The 22,766-nt window shown below is 38.4% G+C and overlaps 2 protein-coding genes across 3 annotated transcripts in view; both read right to left on the bottom strand.

Moving 5' to 3' along the window:
* Positions 1–10,271: 10,271 nt before the first annotated feature.
* On the bottom strand, positions 10,272–20,255 carry NRAS (NRAS proto-oncogene, GTPase). Its single transcript, XM_068961873.1, has 7 exons — positions 20,147–20,255; positions 19,522–19,649; positions 17,284–17,462; positions 15,166–15,325; positions 14,398–14,521; positions 14,036–14,077; positions 10,272–13,930 (listed from the first exon to the last, which is right to left on the bottom strand). The coding sequence occupies exons 2-5, from the start codon at positions 19,630–19,632 to the stop codon at positions 14,402–14,404; spliced, it is 570 nt and encodes a 189-aa protein (XP_068817974.1). The 5' UTR covers positions 19,633–19,649; positions 20,147–20,255; the 3' UTR covers positions 10,272–13,930; positions 14,036–14,077; positions 14,398–14,401.
* A 163-nt stretch (positions 20,256–20,418) lies between these two features.
* Positions 20,419–22,766, bottom strand: part of CSDE1 (cold shock domain containing E1) — a 34,857-nt gene continuing 32,509 nt past the window's right edge. For both annotated transcript variants that reach the window (XM_068966466.1, XM_068966467.1), the window contains 2 exons: positions 22,116–22,248; positions 20,419–21,697 (listed from right to left, as the gene is read on the bottom strand). In XM_068966466.1, coding sequence (XP_068822567.1) covers positions 21,650–21,697; positions 22,116–22,248 — 181 coding nt within the window. In that variant the 3' untranslated portion in view covers positions 20,419–21,649. The remainder of the gene's footprint in view (positions 21,698–22,115; positions 22,249–22,766) is intronic.

Raw genomic sequence — 22,766 nt, 5'->3', positions numbered from 1 at the left:
GTAAGGCAAGGAGTACCTTACCTTTATTTTGCAAATGAGAAAATTTAGGCTCTGAGGAGAGATGTATTCTGCCCAAAGCATTCCAATTGTTAATGCAAAGCTAAGGCTCTCTGGACCAAAATCTCATGCTCCTTTCACAATCAAAGTCCGGGCTACACCTAAATACAGGAAGACCTCATTTTATAGTGCTTTGCTTTATGAATTGTTTTGTGGCAATTCTGCATGGAGCATGTCTACTGGCACCAATGATCCAATAGCATTTGCTCACTTTATGTCACTGTATCATATTTTGGTAATTATTTCCAACTTCGTTATTATTATTTGTGTTTGGTGATCATTGATTTCTGATGTTACCATTGTAATTGTTTTGGGGCACCATTAACCCACGCTCATATAAAATGAGAACTTAATAAATGTATGTGTTCTGACTGCTCCACTGACAGGCTGGTTCCCATTTCTCTCCCTCTCCTTGGGCCTTGGTATTCTCTGAGACACAACTATATTGAAATTAGGCCACTGAATAACCCTAATGACTTCTAAGTGCTCAAGTAAATGGAAGAGTCCCATGTCTCTTACTTTAAATCAAAAGCTAGAAAAGCTGAAAGCTGAGATAGGTCAAAAGCCAGGCCTTGTGTGCCAAACAGTTAGTCAAGTTGTGAAAGCAAAGGAAAAGTTCTTGAAGCAAATTAAAGGTGCTTCTCCAGTGAACACATGAATGGTAAGAAAGAAAAACAGCTTCATTGCTAATATGTAGAAAGTTTTAGTCTGGATGGAAGATCCAACCAGCCCAACATTTCTTTAAACCAAAGCCTAATCCAAAGTAAGGCCCTTTTTTCAATTCTACAAAGGCTGAGATTTATTAGGAACCTGCAGAAGAAAAGTCTGAAGGTAGCAGAGATTGGTTCATGAGGGTTAAGGGAAAATAGCCGTCTCCATAACATAAAAGCACAAGGTAAAGCAGCAAATACTGATGAAAAAGCTGCAGCAGGTTATCCAGAAGATATACCTAAGTATTTAATGAAGGTGGCTACATTAAACAATAGATGTCAATGATATAACCTCCTACCTCTATTGTAGGTAAAATGCTATCAAATAACATCACATGCTACAGAGAAATCATTCCTGAAAGGAAGAGTCAATTGACGCAGCAAACTTCATTAATGTTTTATTTAATTGCCACAGACACTCCAGTCTTCAGCAACCGCCACTCTGATCAGTCAGCAGCCATACCAACATTGAGGCAAATCCTCCAACAACAAAAAGATTAAGACTCACTGAAGGCTCAGGTGATGGTTAGCACTTTTTAGCAATTAAGTATTTTAAACTTAAGATATGTACATTGTTTTTCAGACATAATGCTACTGCACACTTAAGACTATAAGATACTGTAAACCTAACTTTTACACGCACTGGGAAGCCAGAAAGGTTGTGTGACTTGCTTTATGCGATACTCACTTTCTTGTGGTGTTCTGGAACAAAACCTGCAATATCTTTGCGATATTTACTGCGACAATTACTGTTAGGTAAATAAAGTCCTTTGGTAGACTCAGCAGAATTTATGAAATTGTTAACAGTGTGTATTAAAGACAGTAATATCAGTGTGGAACTTCGGATCTGGAACAGAATTGTGGGCCTGAACTGAATAATCTTTTATCTTTGCTTTCCTACTGAAAGCTGGAATAAGCCTCTTTGTCTGCAAAAGAGACCATTTTGTAGCTTTGCTTTTTGGCCATCCTCTGCTTTCAATCAACAACAGTAGAATACATTACAAAGTTGTTACTGAACCAAAATATTTTTTGTTCCTTTTGAACTCTGTGTGTGTGTGACATTTCCACCTGGATTTCCCAATGGAACTGACAAATTGACATATCCAAACCCAACATTCTCCTTCTCAAATCTGCTTCCCCTTCAAATGACTCTTCCCTTTATTTGTTGCCCTCTAATTTTCCCATTTTTTTGTGTGTGACAGATACCCTAGTTGTCTGCTCAAAAATCATTTCTATTTTTTCTTATTAACAAAAGTTAACTAACGTTGACAAGTGTTATCAATGCGCTCAGCCAAAAAACTATATTGCTGGACTTCTTTGGAGTGACAGTGGCCATGTGACACAGTCTGACCAACAGAATAGAATTGCTGGGTCGGCTGCCTGGAAAAACTCTTTAAAAAAATGGCAACTCATACAGGGTAGTGGAGGAAGGGGATGGTGGGATGAATTCAGAGAGTAACATTGACGTATATACACCACTATGTGTAAAATAGCTAGTGGGTAGAGGCCATATAGGACAGGGAGCACACCTTGATGCTCTGTGACAACCTAGAGGGGTGGAACGGGGGTAGGTGGGTGGAAAGGAGGTTGAAGAGGGAGAGAATATTCATATACATATGGCTGATTCACTGTGTTGTACAGCAGAAAGTAACAACGCGATAAAGCAATTATTCTCCAATAAAAATAAATATTAAAAAAATAAGTAAATAAAAGAGGCCAACTCAGTTGGCATATGTTTTGCCTTTTGCTCTTCTTCTTCCTGCCTATAAGAAAATATTAGGGTAGGGTAAGGGCAAATCAACTGTTGTCATAACACAAATTACAAGCAGGACAAAAGCCACATGTGAAGAACGCTTGAGCAGAAAGAAAGGGACAGAGTGTCCTGAGGCCACCAAAGTAGCCCTGGACTGCCCACTACCAGACTTCTTAACATATGAGAAAAATACATTTGTTTTACCCACTGATTAGTCAGGGTTCTTTTTTAGCTACTAGCAACCAATGTAATTCTGAGTAACACGAATGACTTCAAATTCAGATGACTGCAATAGGTTCTAATTGTTTTTCCCATCTTCAATCCAGCAAAAATGCTGCCAGACTATACCTTGATGAAACATAATTTTGATCATTATATTTTCAGTTCAAAAACATTTGCTAACTCTTCATTCATTGTTTCAACAAATTTCTTGGGCACTTAAGAAGACCAAATTTAAGTGGTTAACGTAAACAAGACCTCAGTTCCAATTCCGTCTCCTCCTCTTACCAGTAGTGTGACCTCAACTTTTGAAGTTAACTAGACACTGTGCTGAGCATTGGCATTTAGTGAACAAGAAAGACAAGCCCTCTGCTTATATTCTGGTACACAATGCACAATAAGATAATACTTCAGGTAGTAATGGGTGTTGTGAAACAAGGTGATTTCTAATGATGAGAGATGGTTTTCAGTCAATTCTATCAATATAATGGAGGACAGGAGTAGATCATTTCTCAGAACTGTTCAGATTGGTAGTATAGATTTTTTGATACCTCCAACACTTCTCTTGGAGAAGGCAATGGCACCCCACTCCAGTACTCTTGCCTGGAAAATCCCATGGACGGAGGAGTCTGGTAGGCTGCAATCCATGGGGTCGCAAAGAGTCGGACATGACTGAGGGACTTCACTTTCACTTTTCACTTTCATGCACTGGAGAAGGAAATGGCAACCCACTCCAGTGTTCTTGCCTGGAGAATCCCAGGGACGGCAGAGCCTGGTGGGCTGCCGTCTATGGGGTAACACAGAGTCGGACACGACTGAAGCGACTTAGCAGCAGCAGCAACAGCAACACTTCTCTACTCTATCATCAAAGACTCTATCCATATGAATGGAAGAACTTCTTGAGTAGACTTCCTCATGATTACGGAGCGCTAGCAGCAGCAGCAGCAGCAGAGAGAAAACAAGTTTCCTTGAACCTATGGGACCATCTTTGCTATTTCATGCTCTTATTCCATTGGTGCTTCTTCAGATATTTGTTATAAATCCACCTATTTTACAGTCCAGTCCCTTGTTCATAGAATGCACTTTTTAAAACATTTTATTATTTATTTGGTTGCACCAGGTCTGCGTTGCTTTGTGCGGGCTTTCTCTAGTTGTGGTGAGCGGCGGCTGCTCTGTGTTGCAGTGCGAGGGCTTCTCACTTTGGTGGCTCCTCTTGTTGGGGTTCGTGAGCTTTAAGCACCCAGGCTTCAGTAGTTGTAGCATGCTGGCTCAGTAGTTGTAGCTCACAGGCTCTAGACTGCTGGCTCAGTAGTTGTGGCCCAAGTGCTTAGCTGCTCTTTGTCCTGTGGAATTTTCCTGGACCAGGGTGGACCAGGGATTGAACTTGTGTCCCTGGCACTGGAGGTGGATTCTTACCCACTGCGCGACCAGAGAAGTCCCAAGGATGTACTCAAGAATTCATGACCCACCTGAGGAACTGTAATTAGTTCAGTATGGTTGGGACTGACGAGCCTCAGACGGAAGTCTGAGAAAATCTTAGCCAGCCAAATGGGGACCTCCCACAGAGACTGCCCACTGTAGGAATTCAGGATTGAGCAGAACCAGTCCATCTCTATACCCTTACCATGCTTGATCACTGACTGCAGAATGGGTGAGTGCTGAGCATGGCTACAAGGTTGCATGTGAAAAGGTATGGAAACTGGAAGCTGTTCACCAGGGCCTCTTCTCCCACCTCTGTATTTATCTGCTGTACAACGCAGGATGAGAGATCTTAGTTCCCTGACTAGAGATGGAACCCACGGCCCCTGCAGTGGAAGCACAGTCTTAACCATCAGACTGCCAGGCAAGTCCCAGAAAGACATTTAATTTATTTATAAGTATAGACACTGAAAACACCCTGGACAACTTATACAAGTGTTCTGTCTGGGCAGTGGAATGATGGCGATTGTTTTTTCTTTTGTCTTATTTGCAATTTCTACCATGAACAAGTATTTTTATCATTAAAAAAAAAATGAATTTAAAACAAAACATAATCTGGTCCTATTATCATGTATAGCCCTTAAATAAAAATGTCCAGATGTCCTCTTAAATGAGACAAATCTTTCTACTCATTTTCTGTAATTAAACTTGCTTTTTCTTCAAGTATTGGTATATAAATGTCTCGTTTAATTTTTTTAGTTTTTTAGCAAAAGAAAACTATTTTATGTCTTTTAGAAATTGTTAATGTGAAATATTTCAGCCAAATCATGGCTACATTGGTTGGAGCTCACTCTTCCCATCATTTAGAACATTATTCCAATGGAAAGCATTCAGAGTACCAAGTAACAGATTTACAGACTATTTTTTAAAGCTGAGATTTCTTGTATTTTATCGAGTTAGAGACACCTGTAATCTGAGGCTCTACAGGGAGGAGGTAACAGACATTTAACAGCTATGTGCACAGCTTTTGTCCAGAAATCCCTTCTATTCTATAGCTGGTTTCCCTCCCTGCTGCAAAACCTGCAGGGAGCTCCCAGCCCTTTCCAACCTGCTCTTCACCTCACCCCCTTCAATGCCCTCACAGGCACTCACGGTTCAGGTGCCAAAGCGTTCTATAGGGCTCAGGGTACCATAGTAAATGTTCAGGATAAGCTTAATCCTTTGTAACACTGCTTCAGTGGCAGCACTTCTGAGTTCCTCACAACTCTGGTTTGGAATATAACAACACTTTTAACTGTGGACTTTTTTGGTCACCTTTTAAAGGTGTGTGAAAGTTAACTTAAACCTAAGGGATGAGTTTTAGTTTGGAACATAATCAAATTATGAAATTTTATGGTATTTTACTGGATTCAGCCTCATCTCTTTGTCAGTCATAATTTCCCACACATGCCTAAAAATGAAGAAGTCAAATTTGTAAGATTCATCCTTTTCCATGAGACAAACTGACTTTGTCTTCTGTCTCTCGAATGGAAAGAAAATTCAGCAATTTGCTTTTAACAAAGCAATCAAAGCGTCACAGTATACTGTGTTCTGTTAGGAGAACAGGAAGCATGCCCTGGGGTCTGTGCAGTAGCAACAATGCTTAGCATTGTTCTGAGGTATTTTTGTTTTTTTAACATATATTAATGCATTTAATTTTTACAGTAATCTTTTGAGGAAGTATCATTACTTCCATTTTACAGTTGAAGAAATTCAGGTACAAAGACTGACTTGTCCAAGGTCTCATAAGTTATTAAGTGGTAGAGGTGGGATTTAAGCTCAGGATTTCTGGCTCCTGAGTCAGGGCTCTTAACCATGGTGTTATATATGGCCTCGCTCTTGCTTAGTTGTGCAATGACCATAACTGTGCCCAGAGTGTTTGGTTTTGTACCTAGACATGCGGATGTGACTAGTGATTCCAGCTTGACTGATGGTTGTAGGAGGAGACCGGTGAAGTCGAAGGGTGTTTAAACATTTAATTATGAAATGTTCGAATTAAATCTTGAATGGAAGCCTAAAACGAAAAGATGAAAATGCTTATATTGATAAAGAAATGCAAATAGGACAGTAGACAAAATATCACAGTTTACATATTAATCTGGTGAGAGTTTGAAATTTTGATATGTCCCAGAGTTGCCCAAGGTCTGGGATAAAACATGCTTTCATGTGCTGTTGGAAGGAATCTATTAATAAAACCTTATTTGGAACTTCCCTGGTAGTTCAGTGATTAGGAATCTACCGCCAGTGTAGGGGACATGGGTTCGATCTCTGGTCTGGGAAGATCTCACATGCCGAGGAGCAACCAAGCCCACATACCACGACTCCTGAGCCGGGATGCACAAGAGCCTGTGCTCCGCAACAAGAGAAGCCACTGCGATGAGAAGCCCAGGCATCGCAAGCAGAGAGCAGCCCCAACTCACTGAAACTAAAGAGCCTGCACTCAACAACAAAGACTCTGCACTGCCAGAAATAAATGATTTAAAAAAGTTTGGAGGAAAAGTAAGGCTATACGTATTAAAACAAAAAACGCAAGTACAAACAACTATTTTGTGGGAATTTGCTCCATGCCTATGCTGGCAAATATATGTTGAATATAATGATATCTGATATGAGAAAATCATCAAATAAACAGCCTATATATTTGTCAGTAGAGAGGTTATATAAATTATAGTATTACATACTTTTCAAAAGAAAGATGTTGCTATAAATATGCTGACATAGAAAAGGTGTGGAATTTATATTATTAAGTGAAATGAATAAGGTACAGAACTAGATGGTTTGTGAAAAATTACAAAATTTTCACAGAGATGACAGTGTGCATATGAATTATGAGTCTGTGCCTAAGAATCTGTCACTAAAGATGACAGAACAACAATAACAAAACTTTAAAGTGATTAACTTTGCGTAAAGGTTAACTGCAATTCTACATGTGGTTTTTAATCCTTTTCAATTTTTTAAGGCAGATTCTATTACTATTATAAAATTAGTGAAACTACTTGAAAGATGAGGTCATTTCATACCAAATTTCAGGTAAATTAAAAATTGTCATTCTTGATATTTAAGCCTATAAAAATAAAATATCTCGCTAATATGCAAAAAAAAAACCCCAAACACCCCAAATCCCAAAATTGATGAAAATGGAGCCTGAGGTGAAGGACAAGGGAGGAAGAGGAGACCCCACCCACTCAGGCTTTCTCAGACATCTCCTTTATGATACTTCAAGGGCTTTGAGCAGCATGGTTTGAAAACTACAGCTGACCCTTGAACAACGCAGGACTTAGGGGCGCCCACTCTGCACGAAGTTGACAACCCACCTATAACCTACAGTCAGCCCTCAGTGTGCATGGTTCCTCTGTATTCTTGACTCAACCAACCTTGGACTGTGCGGTACTGTAGTACTTACTATCGAAAAAAATCTGCGTATAAGGCAAACTGCCCAGTTCAAATGTGTGTTGTTCAAGGGTTATTATCTGGAGTAAATCCATCTATTTTTATGCGATTTACATCAGTATAAAAAGACCATTCCTCTCTCACATGGCTTTTATGGGAGGTTTAACAAGATGCATGTAAGGACACTTTGAAACTGTGAAGCAATATACAATTTCCTTATTTGAGAGCTTTGACTTGAAAAGAAGAGACTCAGGAAGCAATTGAAGCTTGAGACAGGTTCTAGTGCCTCTTGGGTAGCCTTGATTATTCTCCAAAAAATTAGGAAGGAGGTGACCTTGGGCAGTGTCATGTGGGTGGCAGCTGGATCAGCGAGGCTAGACAAGTTGTGTCTCAGGGAACAATGTTCTCCTTTGAAATAATCACCAAATTTCAACTAAGAAATGTTTGTTTTTGAGATCTCTTCTCAATACAAAATGAATGAGGAGACAGTCTATCTGGTTCACTGCTGTACATTCAGAGTAGCGCAGCATCCAGGAACGTAGTAGGTTCAATAAAAACCTGCTAAGTAGATTAGGAAGGAAAACTTACCAAGCCAGTGAAAAACATCACATGGCTGTCTTACAGTGGAACCTGAACTTGGTTCTCTGAGAGGAAATGTCAGAGAATAAACTATAGAACCAGGCAGCGACAGGGACACAGACCTTGGTAACTTCAGTTCATAGGCTATGCTAGAGTTTCATTTTGGACTTTAACAACGTGCCGTTTTCCCCCAGACGAGTATCATACAGAACTCACACATCTCGAGCTCCTATAGAAAGTGTCAACAGTGCCAATTTTATCACATCCACAGGAGCTATTCTTAGAAGACTGCTTTTCCTAACCAGGATAGTATTTCAGCATTCTGCATCTGAAGGCTCTAGCAGGCAACTGCTCAGTTTCAACCACATCCTCCCTGGTTAGGCATGTAGCTGCCTCTATCTTTAGAAACATTTATCATCACCTTAACCCCCAATACTGCAGGCACTATCCCTTGTTTTCTTTATATGACGCCTACAAACCGATGGCAATCTGTATTTATGCTAGTTTTAAGAGGTTAAACATTAAATTGAAAACACCTCCCCTCTCCCCGCTATAGGTTAATAAGTAAACTATTTTGGTGCAAATAGCAAGTAAATCATGAACGCAACGTCTCCAGATAAGAATGATTAATCCACTAGGTCTACTTCCAGTTCCCGAATCTGAACCATTGATACTCCCTTTGGCACTGCAAAGGCTATTTATCTGTATTTTGGATGTTCTAGGATGCTCCCAGAGTTCCAGTTTTCCTTTACTAAGGTATAAGACCACATTTCATTGCCCAGAGTACAATGGGAGCATTACAAAAGCATACCCTTCCATTTGGATACTAGACACTGATTCTCTCCATGCTCTCCAGTCATGGGCTGGACATAATCTGAAATGTGTCCTAAGTGGTTTTGCAAAATGATCACTAGCATGACCTCCTGGCCCCTTTACATGTATTTATGGATATCAAATAACTCATGCAACTGTTGGCCTTTTAATGACCTTGAGAATTGCTAGTTCTAAGAATAGAAACCTTAAAAGCACAGAGATATAAGGGAGGTCCCCCTATATTCCAAATAAACAAGTTTCCTTAGCTTTTTCATCGTCTGTCTTTTCTATAGCTTCATTTTGCTAAACAAACAGCAGCTCTCATCAGTAAGACAATATTCTTTCCTCTTTCTCAGTTATCTGGGGGTCAAATATTAGAACAAAACATCTGATGTGAGGCATAGGTAACTGACTCGGGGGAAATCTGTTTTAGATATACCAAGTCTATGATTCTGTTTGGCATATACATTTTACAATCTAAAGTATTTATACTCATCCCAGTAGCTAGAAACATTATTTTGTTGCTTAAATTTGGTTTCCATAAGATTAAATCAGTCAAATACTAATGATCCACATCTCTGCCCTTAAATAAAAAAAGTGAAAATAAATTTGATGTCTTTGGTAGAATGAACCAAGGTCCTCGTAATCACTGTATTCTGGTATTGACTGAAAAAGTCTAGATTTGAAATCACTCTTTTATATCTCCTAAATTAGGACTGGGAAATCTGTGATATCCTTATTCAACTTCCCTATTTTGCAAAATGAGGAAACTACTGGCTAGAGGAGCAAAATTATAGTTGGAACCCATGTTCTCTGGCTCTCAAAACTACACCAAGACTCAAGCTTAAAACCTCAGAATCTGCAATCCGATTCCTTAGAATTTATCCTAAGGAAAAACTGGAAGATGTGCCCAAGGGTATGTGTGCAGTGATGTTTATCTCAGCACTATTTATAATAGCTTCCCCAACACACTGCCCCCCCCAAAACCAGAAATGACTTAACAATCCATCAACAGACAACTAGGTAAATCAATTATAGTTCATTCATATAGTGGAATCTTACACAACCATCAAAAATAGCGCACATCTTACGGGAAAGGAATCCAAAGGGAGGGGATGTATGTATACGTATAGCTGATTCATTTTGCTATACAGCAGAAACTAACACAACATTGTAAAGCAACTATATTCCAATTAAAAAAAAAAAAAAACTACCAAGATTGGTAGACTGTGCAATAGCACAAAGATAGATCAAAAGATCCAATGGTAAGTAGTTTCTAGCATTTCATGTTAATGTGTGAGAATCTGACATATAGCTATGAATCATACTTGACATACTAAAGCAGGCTCTGACTTATTTTATACTGACAAAATGAGGAACTCAGACCTTCCAATATAGTCCAAACATCACATCCAAAGTCTGAATTTAATATTAACTTTCAATAAAGGCACATCAGTGGCAAAAACAATTATGACTAAGCAAAGAACTTCCAGTTTTTATTTTTTAAACATTTAACAAGGAAACATTCAACCAAATTTTTAAAAAATTAGGATGGATTAATTTACAATAAAATAGTCAACTTAAAATACCAGCCCTTTCACTTAGGGCCAAGGAGGCCAATAGTTTCTGTTTGATCAGCAGAACTGCACAATAGACATTTTTACCTTTATTTGATGGCACAGAAATATAAAAGTCATACAGCTTTCACTGAGCTCCTCCCTTCCCCCCAGAGAATTCATACAATTGCTTCTTAGGTCAGTACTCAGGCCTTTAAAAATTATCAGTTATATTTTGAAATATATCTACAATTACTCTGAAAATGAGAACACTTTTAAAAACAATTCTTTTAAGAAACACCTTAAAATAATGTCGTGGCACATTAGGTTTCTTAAAGAAACAGCAAAAATGAAAAATAATGTTTAAGAATTATAGTCCCTTGTTTATAGAAACCACCCAAATAAAATAGTTTCTCTAATTAGTTATCCTTGCTTCTTATAATTTATTAGCAGAGATGAATTACAAGAAGCAGAATGCACCCTTTTTTGGTTCTTGGTTGTAGCTGCCAGCTTAAGAGTTCATGACTGTAAATGTAAAGCAAAATACAACTATGCTCACCAAATCTGGAATGGAAAAAAACCAAAGTATCTCTTTAAAGTGTTTCTCTATCCTTGCTTTCAAGTCAAGACAAAAAATTCACAGCAGTTTAAAGGATGATGAAAGACTAAACATGGGGCCCACTACAATACATACCTAGGATCATTTCACCTATTACACTTCTGAAGTGAACACTGTAACAAGTATGATATTACCAAGTAGCATTCTGTAGTAAGCTGTTGGAACAAGTACAGCACTCAACGGATTCATTTACAGACAGGCATGGTAGCTTTCGGACAGAACACCTTATTTTCACAATCTTGAACGTGCAACCTTTAAAAAACGAACAAACATAAAGTAATATGCAATTTATGACAGCTGGCCAGGCACTTAACTTGGGGAAAGAGACTTTCATATTTTGAGGTACACTATAATTGTTTTCAGCAATCACAAACATATTCTAAAAACTATAACACACTAACTGAAGTTATTCAGCGTTTAAAAGTTTGTCACTCTATAGTGCCAAAATTCACACCAAAGTGTATAACTTTTTAAGAAGCTATTAAAAGGACGTTTTCAAGTCTGAATTTTGGCCCCACGTAGATACTTCTGTGCTTAGAACATACTTGAGAAAACTAAAAGATACAAACATACACCAGTAAAGGGTGCAAGAGCCTAAAATGAGCTACTCCCCCCCACCTCCCCACATCCGACATTAGTAAGAGTCACACTGTCACTCACACAGACAAGAGGAAGAGGAGGAAGACAATACAACCGAGTTGACAAGCCTCAGTCTATCCTCAAGGAAATGACAGAGCAATGCTCCAAGAGGAGCAGAAGCAAAGTGGCAGAGAGTTTCTGTCTATGAGTGTGGACTACGAAAACTTCAGAATTAACACTAAGGAGCACAATTCTCTGGATTTTTCATTCTCTGGGTACAGTATGATTTTTTCTTCTCTTCCAAATTCATTTCAAGGCAATGTAGAATTTGCTTAATAAATGACAACTCTTATTAGAAGAGGACCTCAGTAAGTACACATTAGAAGACGAGAACAGAAAGTGGCCATTTTGGAACGATTCTTTTATCAAAAGTTATCCAAGGCTATTTTTATTAGAATTATCAGGATATTATCTGCAAATAGAAAAGTCAAGTCTCCAAATTCTCATAATTATTAATTATATTTTCTATCCCTTCTCAAAATGGCAATTTCAATCCAAAGGCTATTTCTAGTTCAGCACAAACTTATCAGCTTGCTACCTGGTATGCCCAGACTAATTATTCAACATTGTTTTAAACCCTTAAAAGAACGTAAGAATAAAGAATATTTTAAAAATATTGATCTGAGGCATCCTCACTCTCAAAAACTTGAGAAAAAAGATCAGCTTAATTTGATTTCCATGTGGCTAAAAATAGAGTCCAGATAAAGACTTCTAAGCTGACCCTTCTCAGGAAAACAAGTTTTTCCAGTCCTGGTTAAGAATTTGTATTAACCGACTTCTCCTTTCCTTGCAGGACTAACCACACACATCTGGCAAAACTATTAGCTGGAGTTAATCGTGAGCAAATGTGAAAGAATTTCTCTCTCTGTGATGCTAATTGGCTCACTGAAGTTTTGACACTGTGACCCTGGTCTATTAGCACCATGCTTTACTCAGCTGAAATAATTAATCAAGCCACTGCCATGAGGTGACGAACAGAGAAGGGGACCAAGGACAATTATATACATCAATAATTATTAATACCATGATATACAGTGAAAATGTGTCTATTAACATATTTGAGGCATGAAAATCATTGATCACAGCTATTAAATAAAACTGCGTCACACTTTTACAATTTTTGAACACCTGCAAATGTAGACTTCCTGATATGATCCAAATTAAAATATGAATGGAAGTTCATTGAACATTAGATTATCTGTAAGTTAAAAGGAAACAAATTATATGTTTTGCAGGTAGTAAACTACCAAAAAAAAAAGTGGAGGTTAGGTAAAAATTAGGTGAAATTATTCCTAATCATTTATAGTCTCATCTTTCTCTCGGGAGAGCTCCAAAATAGGTCTCCAGAAAATCAACTTTATAGATGTAAGAAATGGCATCTGCTATCATATTGGTGTATCTTTCCCTCAAAGCTAGATGGGTCACAGACATATCTCAGACATTCATTTTCATGTATAACAGTTTCTGAGACATCTATTCCACTGAAGTATTGTAAAGGAAGTCTACAAGTCACTTCCAGGAAAAAGGCACTTCATCGTGAAAGTTACATTTAATTGCAAGAAAGTTGAGAAGATGAGGGTAGACTCAAAAGCTCAGTATTCATTTTTGTATTTCTAAATACAGAGTAGATGCCAGTTTATAGAATATAGATGATAACATTACAAACAAACCAAAGAGCAACATTAACTATATTCTCAGCAAAACAGTAATTTATGACATTTCTCCAAAAACCAACATAGTTCCAAGTTCAACAATAAAAAGGAAAAAAAAAAAAATCACCAGCAGTTGCTACTTTAGAGCTCAAGACATTGTTTTCTACAGAATTTCATGTTTCTACAGTTTGGTTCTCTGTTTCAGAGTATTAATTGCTTTTCAGATGAAAAACCTGGGTGGCAGAGGTGTGTTTGTGTGTGCTGGGGGAGAACCCAGGGTGGAAAAATACTGGGAGTAACAAGAGGTTCATTTCTCTGGTCAGACAACCAAGTGAGGAGGTAGTTATTCTGAGAACTTCTCAAACAGAGAATATTCTATTGATCTACTGAGAGTTGGGGAAATAGCAGGAGCTTCTTTTTGAGACTGAAGATAACAACAGGACTACTTCTCCTCCAGGGAAGTCAGGACCAGGGTGTCAGTGCAGCTGAAATAAAGATGGACTCTGTATAAATGGCACATAGAATTTCGGAAAAACAAAGTTATGAAATCAACATAAATGATAATACGTTCATTTCCAAACTTGCCCTACCTTGACAGTGGCTCTTTTCTGATGTGAGAACTTTAAAAGTATCTAAGAGAAAAGAAAACACATCATGTCATCGTCAAATAGTGATCCTTTACGCTTCCGGTATTATCTTTCATAAACAAAATCTTCTAATTTCTAATATTATTGAAAAGGTAACGCTGTCTATAAAATAATTATATGTTTTTAAAACAGTTTAGGCTGCAGTACTCTCAGAAAGGCTGCCAAAAGGAAAGCAGTTAATTTTAGATTTTTAAGTGAGGTGAAACTCTCAGTTAAATAGCAACACAGAAAAGATAACAGCAATACTCCTCCAAATTGCCTAAATAGTACTTATACCTCCATCAAGAGACTATGTGCTCGCTCACCTTGTTACATTACCACACATGGCAACCCCATACAACCTTGAGTGCCATCATCACTGCTGTTGAGTTTTTTCATTCGGTACTGACGTATTTCTCTTACCAGTGTGTAAAAGGCATCTTCAACACCCTATAAAAGAGAGAAAATGATAAAGACAGCTTACACAACCCAAGTTGTAAGCTCTAATTTGTATTTCCTTATGTGGATTTAAAATTGCAATTATTCAATTACTAGCTGAAAAATAGGCTGAGCATTCCTACTGTATCACATTAGCAGGCTGATATACAAACAGCACTTTTTGCAAAATGACATTCATGCACCTATACCTTAAACAGTAGCTGGTGTTGATGGAGAAAGGACTAATGTTTTAAGTATCTTTAATCAAGGGTCTTTATTTAGAAATACTTGTGCATGTTAAAGCAGGCGTAAAAAAGAAACCAGATCAGAATATTAATAAATTTATTTTGGGTTTAAACTGCAGATTAAAAAAAATAGAAGTCTATTAAAAAATCCCAACCAGTGGTGGGATTGTGGTGGTCCAGTGGTTAAGACTCCATGCTCCCAATGCAGGTGGCTAGGGTTTGATCCCTCATCAGGGAACTAGATCCCACATGCAGCAACTAAGACCCGATGCAGTCAAATTCATAAAAAACAAAACAAAACCAAAACCAACCCAAACAACAAAGAATGTAGATCACATCTCTAGCAAAGAGTCCATCAGTCAAACTTTTTCTGCCTTAAGCCCTTGCCAGATGCTGGAAGCTGTACTATACCTGTCTGGTCTTGGCTGAGGTTTCAATGAATGGAATCCCATAGCTTTTGGCCAGTTCATGGGCTTGTTTTGTGTCAACTGTCCTTGTTGGCAAGTCACACTTGTTTCCTACTAGCACCATAGGTACATCATCCGAGTCCTTTACACGCTTAATCTGTTCCCTAAAAGAAGGGAATGTATTATGGTAACATAAGATTAAACTTTTAGGAAGGAATAAACAGTCTGAAGTAAAAAATAAAATCTAACAAACTTCAGCTAGCCCTATTGGCTTCTAGTATTGCGTTTCCCTGTTTTTTTTTTGTTGTTTTTTTAACTACTTGCATACTAAGAAGACTGGTTTAGACTTGATGCAATAGCCACAAGGAAGCCAAGTACCAGTTCACTTTCTATCTTGACACAGGCCCCTTTTAGGTTTCTTGATTCTCTGAAGAGCTGGGCTCTGGATTTAACTGGTAACTCAAAATCACACTCTAGATTAAGGTCTGAAGTATAAAAAGTAAAGCTTACTGCCTCCAAATAACTTTTCGAAGATTCCTGGAGTATGACAGTATTTAATGAAAGACAGTCTATCCACTTCTCTGGATGGGTGGTGTCCAAACATTTTCTTCAAACAAAATTACAGCTGGAAGTCCAAGATATAAATTAGAACACACTATAACTGCTCTTATTAACAGCAGATTAAAAGATCTGAAACTCCCAACTGATAGTACTCTCTTCAACGACAAGACACAAGACACAGCAGTGTGGAAACTATTGCTCCAGATTCTCTGGACCAACCCTGTCCAACGGGTATTCTCATGATGACGGAAACATTCTCCAGCCGCCCTGTCCAGCTATGTCTATTAGTCACATGAAGCTACTGAACACCTGAAAAGCCAGTTGCTAACGTGGGACCAAGGAACTGACTCTTGAATTGTTAATTCTACTCAATTTGAAAAACCACAAATGGCTTGTGTCTACCACACTTCACGGCACTGGTCTAGACTCTCCCTTTGAATTACACACACAATCATGAACCTGAAATCCATTTCACTGGCTATCTACAGAACTGAGCTTTGTTTGGGGTGACGGCAGTACCCTATGTGAAGGGATAATGCAAGAGAGCTTAAGAGGAAAATGATTTGTAGAAATGTAGCAAATATTAGGTGCTTGTCAAGTGCTGAGCATTTTATTCAGTGCTTTATTAATTCCAGAGAGAAAATGGAAAGTAGAACAGGTTTAGGGGAAGAAAACCAGTTTGGGACTTGTTTCTGAGAGTCGCCATCTTCATATGGTTGGAGTGTACACCAGGACTCAAGGTTGCAGCAGAACACTTGCGTAGCATTTACTCTGTGGCAAACACTGTTCTGAGGGATTCCCATATTTATTAACTAATTTAATTTTCACAGCAACTCTGAGTAAGTACCGCTATCTTCATACAGTTAGATAAGGAGGCTCAGAGATTTAGTAGTTTGTCCCAAACTTCCATGGCTAAGAGATGATGGAGCCAAGCTGCAACCCAGGCAGAGTTTATATTCCTAACCACTATATTATTCTGCTTAAAAAACACAGGTCTAAGAAATAGAAGCCCTGGGTTTTTGGTTCTGGGTCTATTAATAACAATCATGACTATGAAACCTAACAAACCTCCTTCTGAACTTTACTTCTGTAAAATAAGAATGTCATACCAGAATTTATATGGTCCAATCGAGCTTTGAAAGTTAAAGGTTCTGTGCAGAAAGGCCATCTTTACATTCCTTTGTCCTGCTTTTATCTTTATCTACCTTCTCCCCATTTGTTTTTTCCTGTTACCGTCTGTTACTGAAGAATGTTTTTCAGAGGGATCTGCTCTCGAGATTTCTTTGTGATCTCTCATAACAAAGCCTCTAGCTCTAAATCACTACCATTAGCAAGCCCCACGCATGTATTACCATGCATTCTAGCCAAAGTAGATTATGTAAAACAAATCCCAGTATTAACTTTCAGTAATAACCCCAGGTTCCCAATACCACAACCTAAAAGAAATTCTCTTCATAATTAAAAATCTGTATCTTCCCTAGTGTGGTATCCTCATCCCTACCCCAAAACTTCAGAACACACTTAAAGATGATCCTTTCAGAAAAAACAATGCTCCTAGTACCTGTAGAGGTTAATATCTGCAAATGATTTGCTATTATTGATGGCAAATACACAAAGGAAGCCTTCGCCTGTCCTCATGTATTGGTCTCTCATGGCACTGTACTCCTCTTGTCCAGCTGTATCCAGTATGTCCAACAGACAGGTTTCACCATCTATAACCACCTGTTTTCGGTAGGAATCCTGGGGTGTGGAGGGTAGGAGGGTAGGGAGAGAGGGAGATTCCATTTTTATTAAAAATCATAGGGAATGCAATGCTACTGCCAAGGTTAAATAAACTCTAATCAAGTCCAACTCTGTCTCTTTGCTTTGTCCCTCAAACTGCTAATATATACATAATCACATAGAAAGTACTTAAGGTCACCCTAGGAAGAAGTCCCAAATGTTATATGCCTGCAGAAAAGAAAATATGGTCACTGTTCCTGGAAAAGATGAAGAAAACATGGTAATTCAAAGGATAGTTCTATTGCAGATAAGACTAGAGATTAGGTTCACAGTGTATTTCACTGAAGTATGAACTGCACTTCTCTCATTTGAGTTGTCTATTGTCAATTTACTATTCTAAACATATCTCCACCAATTATAACTTGCCCTAAGATACAGTGTCTTTTGTGTTCATGATTATATACACAAATATCATTTATTTCAGAAAATAATACCAAACTATTTTTCTCATCATGACAGATTGTCATCATGAATATTTGGGAATATTCATCCCCATGAGTATTTTTCAAATATTCATGAATCAAATTCCTGAAAGTTCCAAACAAGGTTAAGGTACACTAATTCTTTGGGAAGAAAGAGATGCTCAGATCATATTAAAAAAAATCAATTTGGCTCAAACACAAAATTTTTACTTTTCTTTAATGTTTATGTTCTGGGAATTCAAAGAATATAACCTCATCACACACTAAAGATCTGGCTTCAGAAACAGTGTGTAACACAGTTTGCCAGCCTATTCAACAGCTCCTCAGTAACTTACTGCATTTCAGGACTGTAATATACTTTCAAATTAACAGAGAATTCACATCGCCAAAATTTCCCTGAAGCATGAAATATGGTCAAGTGTATGTGTGTTCTAGGGAAATAAGCAAAATTAAAATGATAAAGATAGGTTTTAGTCAAACTAAAATGGGATAACAGAAGTCAGAGAAGTGGTTATTTCCTGGCAGGACAAGGGGGTTTACTGACTAGAAAGGGGCATGAGAGAACTCTCCTGAGCATTGGAAACAGTCTATATTGTTATCTATGTGATGGTTACATGGTGTACACAAATTTAAAGCCACTGAGCTGTAGCTATAAGACTTACTTTATGTAAACTATCTTTTAACCAATAAAACTTTGAAAAACATCAAAACATTATAACCATTAATACTAAAGCTGGTAAGCCTAAAATAAAATTTTGCCAAGGACTAATTTTTAAAAATGCCTATATTAGAGATAGCTTGCATTAAACACTTAGTGGTTAGGTAGTACAAAGACCAGGGTGTGGATTAAAATAATCTCTAGAGTTTTACATTTCTAAATTGGATTAGAATAAGATTACAAACTATTTATGTAAAAGGTTTTAGATACCACTTACTGAAATCAATCTGTAACATGAACTCCTACAAACACAACAGAATCCTTAAATAAGTAATAATTACACTGCATCAGCATCCACAAAAATTTAACATACTTGATTTTTCACATCGCTTGTGTGTCCGGCAAGACAAATTTATGGTACTTTACTAGAGGAAGAGAGTGATTGCTCACTATCACATAACTAAAACTGAAAATAGGACGGTACTCCAAGGCACAGTGACTCAAAATCTCATGTTCTTTCTACCTCAACCCACAGTTTCAGTTGCTTCCAACTATGTAAGAAACACCTAGATCTCTCAATCCTTTTTCTCCTTCCTGCTTTTATTCAGATATTTATACTATGACCTGTGTTCTTTTTAACAGAGCTGTCATATGAAGAAACTAAACGAGTTCAACAATGACTTTGCAACAGTTTACAAAACGATAAAAATTGTAAACTTTTTATAAAATCTTCAGCAGCTAATAAAAATGAATTCTTCCCTACAAACATGTAAAAAAAAGCTTAATTTATTGTATTACTAAACACAGAGCCCCAAATTACTTTTTCTCTTCTGATCATTCCTTTAGCTAAAGAACAGCTGAAGGGTACGGGGAAGGGAACGGGTAAGACTAAATGGAAACAGAGAGGTACGGTCAGCGGACTACCACTGGGCCTCACCTCTATGGTGGGATCATATTCATCTACAAAGTGGTTCTGGATTAGCTGGATTGTCAGTGCACTTTTCCCAACACCACCTGCTCCAACCACCACCAGTTTGTACTCAGTCATTTCACACCAGCAAGAACCTGTGGGAAAGGAGCAATTAGGGTTAACTGGCGAATCACAGAACTTCAAAGCTTTCTGTAATCAACAGTAACTAAAACCAGAATTTGAAATGGACTGGTTCCGTACACGTTCATCTCCACTTGGTTCTCAAAGTGATTCAGGAGTGCAAAAACACTTGCAGGTTACTGTGGATCTCAGAATTCTGGATTAATCTTCCAGCTTACCCTCACCCTCGTTTTCAAGACTTTGGGCCCCGCCCTCAGACTAAGGTAAAGGAAACCCCCCTTCCTACTCCTCCTGTAAATCTTCTGTTTTGGGGGACGGCCGCCAGGCTGTCTCCCTTTCTTAGTAACCCCCGCTCCCCGCCTTTCTCCAGAGAACTCCCCCGTAGGGCTCAAATCGAAGGACACCCCCGCCCAGGGCCTTTGTTTCCAGTTCGTAGATTCCGCTCGATTTTTGGCAACAAGGAATTATCACTAGGCTCGAAAGCTGAATGCTACACACACCAGAGCCTTACCTCTAGCTCCACTGCCTCCACTTCGGATAGATTACGACCACAACCAGGAAAGTTGTTGGGAGACCCCGGAACCGCCATGAACAGCCCCCACTAGGGAGCGGCACTTCCGGCCCCGCCCGATACGTAATCAGTCTGCGCCCAAGTCCCCGCCCCGGCCACGTGGGCCACTGACCCAGGAGTCACGCGGCAGACCGCACCCAGACCCGCCCCTCCCATACAGGACGTTTTAATAATGAAAGCGCTAGGTGCTAGTGTCTCAAAAATCAGTAAAACTTTATTCGCTTCCATTCTTTCGCCATTAACAGAAAACTGGAGAAAGCAAAATGTTATGTGTTTACAAAGATAAATGGCCTCTTTACCCAGAGAAGATCAAAACCTCAAACGACAACGGGGAAGATAAAAGCACCCTCCCCCACATCCCCTGAGCTGACCCATGTCATCTTAGACAAAGCCTTCAGTCCACTGGCCAGGGACCTTGTATATGGCCAATTCAAGATGAGGGCCAAGAAATCAGACCAATCCGTTCCCGTGATAAAAAGTCGAACAGAAGCTACACCAAGGGTCAAGTGCCTGTATTTTTACAGGACACAGGAACCAGGCGGCTACTTATAAAAAAAACAAGATTCATTTCAGGCACAACTTTTTTATTATTTTTTTCTTTTGTTTTGTTTTGAAATCAGTAAAAGAAACTGGGTCCTATAAGCTGCAGTGATCTAAGCAGCAGCAAGTTTGTGCATTCGTCTTTTTTTGTTTAAATACGTTTAAATTATCACACTGCTGGCACACCTCATTTGCATGAAATTCTGCACCATACATACTAATTGTAGTAAAGTTACCCACCCCCCATGCCAGAAAAAAAAAAAAAAAACTACTCTGGAAGATAATTTTCACTGAAATCTAACCAAACTTCGTTAAGTGGACTGTGACAAGATTATAAATGATATGAAAAATAACATTTTAACATTTGGCCATCAACTTAAGGAAATGGTTTGCCTATACAAATTTTGGTAATTTTTAATATATTCTACCCTCATATGGTCCTCAGAATTAAAGCGTAATAAACAGAAAAGGAAGAAGAATGCAACTGAGTGCTAAGGCAGAAATCTTGCCAGAAGTAATGAAGGTAGAGTATATACTAACTATCAAGTGCAGAATTTCATAGGGCCAACAAGTTAACAGTCTATATTTTTCTCTTACACAGGCGAAGTGGATTTTGCAATTACCAGTTGCGTTAAATGCACCAAATAAAGCTCCTAAAATTGATACTATAAGGCGCCACCTTAAGTTTTCCAGGCTGCAACTGTGCATAATTTTAAAATGGTTTTCTTAAATTTATTTATTTTTTTAAACATAACACGAGGAAGGTGTTAAAACTGGTGTAATAGCTCAATAGAATAAGTATTCCAGATTTTGGGAGGGATGAAGAGAGAGATATTCAGAACCCTTCACCAGAATCCCCCCAACTTGATCATAGTGGATTAATGATGTGCTTTGTGGATGTGGTTAGTCAATGACACCAGCTTGACGGATCTTTCTTTCTGCACCAAATCCCTGTGAAGAAATAAAATTGCAGTTAATGAACCAGGTGTGTGACAATCATGGTACATTCACAATCCCAAAATGTAACATGATATATATATCACATGTATGTATATGTGATATTAACATACAATACCAAAGTTTACTCTCTATCACCACCAATTCTTTTGCAGAGGAGGAAATCTATAGTAAGCTTTCCTGATCTATTACCTAAACTATGTTCAAAGTATCAGAAATGTTCCTCTTATTGTAAGTAACCATTATGTTAGGGGCTGACCCAATAGGCAGGAATCCTAACTGATTATGATAGTGATACTTGAAGCACTTTCGTAAATTAAGCCCTTTGAGCTATACTAAAATAGGACCTCAAGTAGTATGTTGGTTTATCAGTTGCCCCCATTTCCCCACTAAAATTTGTATGCCCTCATACCATTGAGTTATCTGGTCCCCTTGGCTGACGAAGAACCATTAGGCGAGGAGCACTGGCATCATCCAGGGTGATATTCTTCAAGCGATTGACCAACCTATCAGGTCGTGGAGCTGCAACAGCCTTGGGGCCCTCGCTATAAGAAAGTCAAGAGATGAGAATAAGCAACACTTGGTGAGAAGTAAGTAAGTACATGCAGAATGTGTCTTCTACCTAATACCCAAATGACTCAGTGTTAATGAGGGGAGACTCTTGCCTCACCTAGCCAACTGGCTAGCAAGACAGCACAGACAACTTGGTTTATCTTTTTATTCCCAACTCAAGGTTTATTACTGTGTAGGAGCTGAAAGAATCATTTGGGTGAAGTTCATCTCTAGACTGGTCCACAATCAGAAAGACCAGTTCTGCAGACACATAAAACAAGGTACTGGGTATGAAAAAAAACCACAGAAAAGGAAAAATATGAAGAAGTATTTCCAGAGACTCTTAGCTCCTCTCATGTTAATGGTGTTATTAAAACAAAATAGTGCCAGAAATGGTAAACTATGAAATGTAGACAATGAAGAAATAACCAGAAACTTGCAGAAGCGAATTACACAAAGCAGTGGTGGAAAGTGAAGAAACATGATAAAGCAGAGATTACAAAAGTTAAAA

Source organism: Capricornis sumatraensis, chromosome 2, assembly GCF_032405125.1.
Source record: "Capricornis sumatraensis isolate serow.1 chromosome 2, serow.2, whole genome shotgun sequence".
Classification (NCBI taxonomy): Eukaryota; Metazoa; Chordata; class Mammalia; order Artiodactyla; family Bovidae; genus Capricornis; species Capricornis sumatraensis.
The sequence above is the reverse complement of the archived record's forward strand: the minus strand, read 5'-3'. Positions and strand labels throughout refer to the sequence as shown.

Coding starts and splice junctions, on each gene's coding strand:
- NRAS (XM_068961873.1), bottom strand. CDS start 19,632: ATGACTGAGTACAAACTGGTGGTGGTTGGAGCAGGTGGTGTTGGGAAA. Junction 17,463..19,521: donor AATATGATCCCACCATAGAG/GTGAGGCCCAGT, acceptor TCCACACCCCAG/GATTCCTACCGAAAACAGGT. Junction 14,522..15,165: donor CCTCAGCCAAGACCAGACAG/GTATAGTACAGC, acceptor TCTCTTTTATAG/GGTGTTGAAGATGCCTTTTA.